This window comes from Leopardus geoffroyi, chromosome D1 (assembly GCF_018350155.1).
Source record: "Leopardus geoffroyi isolate Oge1 chromosome D1, O.geoffroyi_Oge1_pat1.0, whole genome shotgun sequence".
NCBI lineage: Eukaryota > Metazoa > Chordata > Mammalia > Carnivora > Felidae > Leopardus > Leopardus geoffroyi.
The window spans coordinates 57,365,633-57,374,656 of NC_059329.1; the positions used below are offsets into that span (position 1 = coordinate 57,365,633).

Consider the following 9,024-nt stretch of genomic DNA (forward strand, 5'->3'; position numbering starts at 1 on the left):
GCGGGGCTCGGACCCACGAACTGTGAGATCATGACCTGAGCTGAAGTTGGACACTTAACCGACTGAGCCACCCAGGCGCCCTTCAAACCTATTTTCATTCTTTACAGCACTTTTACAACTTGAAATTATCTTGTTGTTTTGTTTTTTTTTAATTTGAGAGACAGAGAATCTTAAGCAGGTTCCATGCTCAGCACAGAGGCCAACATAGGGCTTGAATCCACAACCCTGAGCCAATCATGACTTGAGCTGAAATCAAGAATCAGATGCTCAACCGACTGAGCTACACAGGTGTCCCTGAAATTATCTTGTTTAAATCAATGATGAGAAAGAGCTAATCTGTTAGGTTTACGGTTTTATGACACAGCCTAAAATAATGCTAACAATAAGAAATGAAAAAAATACTCCTTTAAGAAATCCGGGGCACCTGGGCAACTCAGTAGGTTAAGCATCCGACTTCAGCTCAGGTCATGATCTCACAGTTCGTGAGTTCCAGGCCTGAGGTAGGCTCTGTGCTGACGGCTTAGAGCCTGGAGCCTGCTTCCGTTTCTGTGTCTTCCTCTCTCTCTGCCCCTCCCCCACTCATGCTCTGTCTAAGATGAATAAACACCTAAAAAAATTTTTAACAAATCCAAGCAAATCAATAACATCCAAGCCTAGTCACTGCCCTTAGTACCACAAATGATTCTTTTAAAAAATATTTTATTTATTTTTGAGAGAGTGAGTGCACACACCAAGCAGGGGAGCGGCAGAGAGAGGGGGACCAGAGAGAGGATCCAAAGTGGGCTCTGAGCTGTCAGCAAAAAGCCCAATGCAGGGCTAGAACTCACAAACTGTGGGATCATGACCTGAGCGGAAGTCAGATGCTTAACCAACTGAGCCACCCAGGGACCCTTCGCCAATACTTAAAATGCTTCCCCTATAGATAAAATTTTTAAATATGACAGGACACTTAAGTCTCAATTTTCTCAACTGTTATAAGAGGTTGATAACACCCATCACATTGGACTGTGACAACATTATGTGAGATAAATGTATGTGAAAATATCTACCATAGTGCTTAATACTCACTCAACAAATATCTATTGGCACATATTATGAGCCAGGCGCTGAAGAGACGATTGTGGCATCCTGTATTTTCCAAAGATGGCTACAACAACATCTCCCACCCCACATGTTCTTCTACACCCTCCCATAGAGAGGTGAAGTCCATCCCCATGCCTTGAATATGAGGGCTAGTGATTCATTTTAACCAAAAGAATAAAGCAGACATGACACTGCCTGACTTCTGAGGTTAGTTGGAAAAGGCAATCAGCTTTTGCCTTGTACTGGAACACTAGCTTTTGGAGTCCTGAGCTGCTATGTAAGAAGCCCAACTACCTGGGCACGCCTGGGTGGCTCAATCCGTTAAGTGCCTGACTTCAGCTCACATCATGATCTCATGGTTTGGGAGTTTGCGCCTAGCACCGGACTCTGTGCTGACAGCTCAGAGTCCGGAGCGTGCTTTGGATTCTGTGTCTCCTCTATCTCTGCTCCTTCCTTGCTCATTCTCTCTCTCCTCTCCCTTTTCCCCTCCTCCTCTCCCTCTCCCCCACTCCACTCCTTCCCTCTCTCTCAAAAATGAACATTAAAAAAAATTTTTTTAATTAAAAAAAAAAAGAAGTCCAACCACCTGGAGACACTATGCTCTGAGGAAGCCCAGCCCACATAGAAAGACACATGCAATGTCTGATCAACAGCCCCAGCTGAAGTCCCAGCAGATGGCCAACATCAACTGCCACACGTGCATAAAGATGCCCACACATGATAAGGCCCCCACCACTGAGGCTTCCAAGCTGAAACACCAAATGTGATGGAGCAGAGATAAACCATTCTGTGTCCTGCCCAAATTCTAAGCCAAAAGAATCTATGAACATAATAAAATGGTTGTTTCAAGCTGTTAAATTTTGGGATAATTTGTTATACAGCAATAGTAATTGGAAAAGTGATCAACGTGGTAAACAAGTTCTCTACCTTCATGGAGTTTATATGATAGTTGGGGCGGGTGCCCTAGAAAATGTCAGATAGTAATAAGAATTGTAAAATTCTGGATCAACTCGACATTCACATGCAAACAAATGAAATTAGACCCTTTCCTTACACCATATACAAAAGGATTCCTGGAAGAAAAAGTGCCTATTTACACATTTTAGTGCTTCATTTAAAATTAGCTTGAGCTGGGGCACCTGGGTGGCTCAGTTGGTTAAGCATTTGACTCTTGATTTTGGCTCCGGTCATGACCTCACAGTTCATGAGATCGAGCCCCACAGTGGGCTCCAAGCTGACAGCGTGGAGGCTGCTTGGGATTCTCTCTCTCAAAATAAATAAATACACATTTATAAAAAAAGGAATTTAAAATTAGCTTGAGCCAACACCTAATTTGAAAACTACAGTGTATTCGTATTATGAGGACTGAAGCATTTTTAATATGTTAACAAGCATACGTAGAAACCTTGAATATGTGATAATTATTGATGTAAGAGCTAAAATTACAAAACTCTTAGAATACAACATAGAAGTAAATCTTCATGACCTTGGGTTGGGCAAAAAGCACAAGCAATAAAAGATTAAAAAAAAAAAAGGGTGTTTGGCTGGCTCAGTCAGTAGAACATGGGACTTCTGATCTGGGGAGGATCATGAGTTCAAGGCCCACGTTGGGCACAGAACTTTAAAGTAATATTTTTAAAAAGATAAAATAAATTGGGCTTCATCAACAACAAAAACTTCTGTGTTTCAAAAAGTACCATCAAAAAAGTGCAAAGACTGCCCACAAGATGAGAGAAAATTTTTGCCAAGTCATATATCTGATCAGGGTCTTGTATCCAGAATATATAAAATAATCTTCATAACTCAGAAGATTAGAAAACAATCCAGTGAAAAAATGGGGAAAGGATCTTTCTCCTAAGAAGATGCACAAATGGCTAATAAGCACGTGAGAAGATGATCAACATTATTAGTTATTATGGAAATGCAAATCAAAACCATGATAATGCCACTTCACACACCCTAGGACGGCTAAAATAAAAAAGACAAATGATAAAAAGAGTTGGCAAGAATGTGGAGAAATTGGAACTCCCATACCTTGCTGCTGGGATTTTAAATTAGTGTAGCCACTTTAAAAAAACAGCTTGTCAGTTCCTCAAAATGTTATACATGACCCAGAAATAGGTATATATATCCAAAAAAAATGAATACACATGTCCACACAAAAATCTGTACACAAATGTTCATAGTAGCATTATTCATAATACTCAAAATGTGGAAACAACCCAAATGTCCATCAATTGACGATGATAGATAAAATGTACTATTTAAGTATGTTATGGGTTGGGGCGCCTGGGTGGCTCAGTCGGTTAAGAATCTGACTCTTGATTTCGACTCAGGTCATGTGACCCCAGGGTCATGGGATCAAGTCCCTGCATCAGGCTCTGCACTGAGCATGGAGCCTGCTTGAGAGTGTCTGTCTCTCCGTCTCTCTCTCTCCCTCTGCCCCTCTTCACAGCTCTCAAGCTCATTCTCTCTAAAAATTAAAAAAAAATTTTTTTCAATATTATGGGTTGAATTGTGTCCCCCCTCACCCAAAAAAAGGTATGTTGAAGTCCTAACCACCAGTACCTCAGAATGTGACCTTCTTTGGAAAGAGGATCTTTACAGATGTAATTAGTTAAGATGAGGTCATACTGGAGTAGGGTGGGCTCCCAATTCAGTATGACTGGTATCCTTATACAATGGCCATGTGAAGATATAAACACACAAGAAGTATGCCATGTGACAACAAAGGCAGACACTGGGGTTATGGAGCTGTAAGCTAAAGAATGCCAAAGACTGCCAGCAAACCACCAGAATCTAGGAAGGAATGAAGGATTCTTTACAGGTTTCAGAGAGAGCATCTGCTGACACCTTAATTTTGGACTGTTAGCTGCTCCAAGATAAATTTCTGTTGTTTTAAGCCACCTAGTTCATAGCATTCTGTTATGTCAGCCTTAGGAAACTAACTTGCCATATAATGGAATATTATTCAGCCCTAAGAAGGACTTAAGTAGTGATACATGCAGGGACAAACCTTGAAAACATGGTGCTAAGTGAAAGAAACCAGACACACAAGAATACATATTACAGGATTCCATTCATACAAAATTACCAGAATAAGTAAATCTATAGACAGAGAGTATATCAGTGGTTGCCTAATACTGGGAAGAAGAGGGTGGGGGGATGAGAAAGGAGTGGAGAGAAAGTGGTAAGTGACTGCTAATGGATACAGGGTTTCTTTTTAGGGTGATGAAAATGTTTTAAAATTAATTATAGTGATGGCTGTATAACTTTGTGAATATACTAAAACCTACCGAGTTGTACATTTTCAATGGGTGAATTACATGGTATGTGAATTATATCTCAATAAAGCATCTCTCTTTATATCTCTTTCTTCTTTTGAAGAAAAGAACTAACAGATTGATACGACAGAAAGTTAGGAAAGGGTGGGGATACCTGAAATAGAGCATTATAAAGGGTTGTTGCAAAAAGTAACATGTGACATTTGAGCTACAACTGGAAGGATGAGGACAGCTGGGAGAAGAGCATTCCAGATAGAAGGAATGGTGCAAATGTCCAAAGGTGGAAATGAGCCCAGCATATTTGAGGAACACGCGAGGTAGACAGTAGCATGGGATGAAGTTGTTTGAGAGACAGGGGCTAGACAGTATGCTGATTCTATAAAAATTACAGAGCATCAAGGTAACTACAATAAAACGGCAGGCAACTTTATTTCATCTCCAGCTCTCAATATGCACCTTTAAGCCTCAACAGGCTTATATCGTAATAGTTATTTCATAAACATCTGTAGCCATAACAATTACTCTTATATATGTCCATTCTCAAAGTTACCTGAAACTCTTGGGTTTGGGCCTGACTAGCATTAGCAACAGAAATCTCAGAGAGTCAAAATCAATCCAAATCAATCCCTAGGCCAAGAGTTTCAGGTCCTGGAGGCATAAAAATCACAGTCAAAACCAGATTCTAGATCTGTCCAACAGCAGCCCACATAAAGCCAAACTGACCCATTCTATATATCAGGAATTTTCTAAGACTCATGGAATATTCCCTAACTCAAAGAAAGCTTCTATGACTCAAAGAATGGGGAAAAAAATCGGACCATCTTTAGGAATAAACTGAACTAAATGGGCATTTAATTCAATATACGTTTTCTCAGCCTGTTCACCAATTCCTCCCCTTGGGACAGAGACAACATTTTTAAGTTAAGAAATTTTTAAGTTAATTCAAAACCTTGCCTTTTCCCTTTTGGCCTCAAGTTGGACTAAAAGTTTCAGCAAGCAAAGGTGATACAGCAAAATTCAAGGACAATGCCCTGTGCCATCCTGAACACTCCCTTTTTACTTTCACTTAAATAGTTCTCCCCAGGCTTATATTGTTACACAGCCTGTATCAAACACCTGTTGACCTCATTGTGAAAGTACTTCAGTAACAGCCAGATGTGGGCCTAAGGAACACGTGTGAAAATGTAACAAAGATATAACAGGTATAAACAGAATTGGCTAGCCCATTTAATAAATTTGAAATGACAAAGTGATGTTCATCAGAAGCTAAGACTACAAATAAATCCAGTAAATGTATCACCACACATTTGTATATAAGTAGGTAAGTCCACCTATCTCCTAAATCATAGGCAAAATTAGTAAAAAGTATAAAAAATAGTTCTCTTTCCCATTTTCCAGGGGAAGAAAAAATTACCTCAAGGCTAACTGTAAAGCTAAAAACAAAGCAAAACAGGGGCACCTGGGTGGCTCAGTCGGCTAGGCGGGTTAGGCATCCGACTTCGGCTCAGGTCATGATCTCATGGTTCATGAGTTTGAGCTCCGTGTCAGGCTCTGTGCTGACAGCTGAGTCTGGAGCCTGCTTTGGGTTCTGTGTCTCCTTCTCTCTCTGCCCCTCCCCCGCTCATGCTCACTTGCGCGAGTGCTCGCTCTCTCAAAAATAAACATTAAAAAATTTTTTTAAATAAAATAAAAGTGAAGCAAAACAAACAAAACAAAAAAATTCCAAAGTGAATAAAATTAGTAAATTGGACTTACTGTTTAGCCTGGTTAACATGAACTCCTAGTGTATAGCTCAGCCATTTGTATGTCACCTACAAGAAGAAAATTTTTTTTAACATTTTATTAGATAACTCCAGAGTGCAGGTCAGTCCCAAGGGCTCCTAGAGATTCCTACTCTTTGATGATTATGCCTTATAAATTACAGTAGCTGCCACCCTAGTTTTGGCAAGAATGATCCATCTGGGCAGGTAGGACTGAGGAGATATTTATCTTACAAATATTAAAAAGTTTGTTTCACAGGCTAATTAATGCAAGAGTCTAAAAAGAAGGGCTGAATATACAAAGAAAAAGCTCTCATTTTCCTTACATTCTGTTTTACTAGTGCCCTTTATTCACATTCCATCCTTTTGTGTGGCCGCCACTGATAAATATCTAAAACTCATCCAGGAGCTAGATTACTTTGAAGTGTATACCATAAACTCCTAAGGAAAGTTGCAGCCATACAAACGTTAACAGGCACAGATGGTGTAGGGGTCAGGAATGAAAAAAGTGGATGAATACTGTATCTGGGGTTAGACTGGAAACTACAGGCATTAGGCCTTGTTTTTCCTTCCACCCTTCCTTGAACTTCCCGTCATTTGTCACTTCCTTGTATGCTCCTCACCTCTCAAAGTCTTCAATTCTAAATGCTGAGTTTCCAATAATTAAGACATAGACGAAAGCAATAGCAAAAGAGACAGACGTAGGTTGGAAAACTGCCTATCCCTTACTAACTACCAAGAAGTTATTTGGCTCGTCTGCTTCAACTTCCTTTTTTTAGGGTTACTTCCACCGCCCTTTAGGTGGGGCCTGTAAAGATCAAATGCAGTCATGTATATCCCAAGCTCACAGTAGGCACTCAATTATCACGGTTTGCAAACTCCATTCACATTCATCGGCTCACTTGATCTTTTACTCAAACCCTATATAGTATTAATACCAAATTTCCTAGAGGAGGAAATCGACTGTTGAAAGGCTAAACAATTCGTCACCTAACCCAATTAAGGCACAATTTCCTCAACAGTAAACTTGGGACTTTAAATGCCAGCCACCTTATCAGACAGATGAAGAAACGCCTTACAATTATTATCTACCAGTGCCCCTCCCTCCGCGCCTGTCCTCTAAGCCCCGGCTCCTAGCAAAGTCCCCAGCACGCCCACCCAAGGGACGCGGACTTGCGTGCGGCAGAGAAAGTCCCCCGCGAGTCCTCGCTCGCCCAGGGGCACGAGGCGTGGGGACTTGTCTCCCCTCCGCCGGTCTCCACCAGGCCACGCGCAGAGGGGTCAAGGCCCCCCGCAACCCTGGCCTGGCCCAAGACTCATTCGCATGCCCACATTCCCCAGTCCTAGCTCCTCACGATCTTGTTCTGGTCCGTGACGAACTCGTCTATATTTTCCAGATAAAGCTGGTCCGCCATGGTGCTGCGGCGCTGAGCCCCGCCGCCACAACCGCAGCTCCCGCCGGCGGGAAACGTCTTTCCACCCTCCCAGGTCCCGGGTCGTTTCCCACAGCAACGAATCCAACGCGCTACGGCGGCCGCCCGAGGGTCAAACTAATCTCCGAGACGGCGCAGGCTCAAGTAGGCGGAGCTAGTAAGTTGGAGCAGGCGGAAGTGTAGAGCTAAGAGCGTGCGCGTGAGGTGAAAGGGCTGTTCTTGGAGCTGTGATTTCAAATCTCCCATCTGCAGTTTAATGACTAACCCAGGGCAAAATACCTCACCTCTGGGAATCACAGCCTTTCCACTTTGTAAATTGATAAAATAATCCTTGCCTTTTCATACCTTTATTCAACAGATACTTATCAAGTACCTATTCCAGGCACTTCTTAGGCACTGAGGACACAGGAGTGAATGATAAAGACAGAAATAAACCAGTAATTTTAGTAGAATGATGCCAGCTGGGATAAAGTACTATTGATTATAATCCCTCAAAATTGAGAAATTAGAGATAGTTTTCAAGAAGGGATGGGAAGAGAAATGTTTCAGAAAGAGGCAGGAACATTTGCTGGGAAGAAAAAAAGAGTTTGTTGCAGCTGGAATGTTGGGAGAAGAGGGCAATGAGGAGAGATGAGACTTGGGAAAAGGCCAATCATGCTGCACGTACAAGGCTATGTGAAGGGGCACATGAACTTGATTCTCAGGAAAAGGTTTCAGGTCGGGAGATTTCAACTAAAATTTCTCCTTACATCAGCTAAAGAACCCTTAATAACTGACTTCCACATAAGCCAGTGTAGTTCAAGAGGGCAGCATGGTGGAAAATGGAGCAAGCTCTAGAGTTAGACCCTGGATTTGAATCCTGGTGTTGATAATTGTCGTGTGACCCTAAGTAAGTTATTTAACCACTGCAAGCATTTTACCCCATCTATAATATAGAAATAATAATAGCATCCCCTTCAAAGTTTTGTTGCAACAAGCACTGATTCAAGACATAGCAACAGCCTACTAAGGGCCAGGCACTGTTCTGGGTGCTGGGGTCAGCTGGGGTCAGCAATACACAGAGCCTGTTCACATGTAGCTTACATTCTCATAAAGATATGTGAGGGATGGCAAGGGCTTAAAATAGGATAGTGGGAAATTGAAAGAATTGAATGACTTGGGTTTTCTTTTTAGAGTCAGCAAAACCTGCTGATGAGTAGATGAATAGAGTGTGGGAAAGGCGGGAATGAAGGTAAGTACCTAGATTTGGAATCTAAATATTTAGGTAAATGGTGATGCCTTTGACTACTGGCTGTGGGAGACTGAGAGAAAGGGCAGATGAGAATATCAAAGAATATCAAAGAATTCTATTTAGTCACAGTTATAAATGAGAATATATATATATGTACATATATATGTATGTATATGTACATATATGTGTGTGTATATATATATATATCCCTCACACCATACCTACACACAATA

At 41.4% G+C, this 9,024-nt stretch overlaps 1 protein-coding gene across 2 annotated transcripts in view; it reads right to left on the reverse strand.

Annotated features, from left to right (window-relative positions):
• POLD3 (DNA polymerase delta 3, accessory subunit) overlaps positions 1 to 7,684 on the reverse strand; it is a 52,586-nt gene extending 44,902 nt beyond the window's left edge. The window contains exons 1-2 of one of the 2 annotated variants that reach the window (XM_045484039.1): positions 7,483 to 7,684; positions 6,123 to 6,178 (exon numbers count right to left, since the gene is read on the reverse strand). In XM_045484039.1, coding sequence (XP_045339995.1) covers positions 6,123 to 6,178; positions 7,483 to 7,542 — 116 coding nt within the window. In that variant the 5' untranslated portion in view covers positions 7,543 to 7,684. Of the gene's footprint in view, positions 1 to 6,122; positions 6,179 to 6,750; positions 7,151 to 7,482 lie in introns of those variants that run through there. The other variant, XM_045484040.1, reaches the window with a different exon arrangement.
• Positions 7,685 to 9,024: the final 1,340 nt, after the last annotated feature.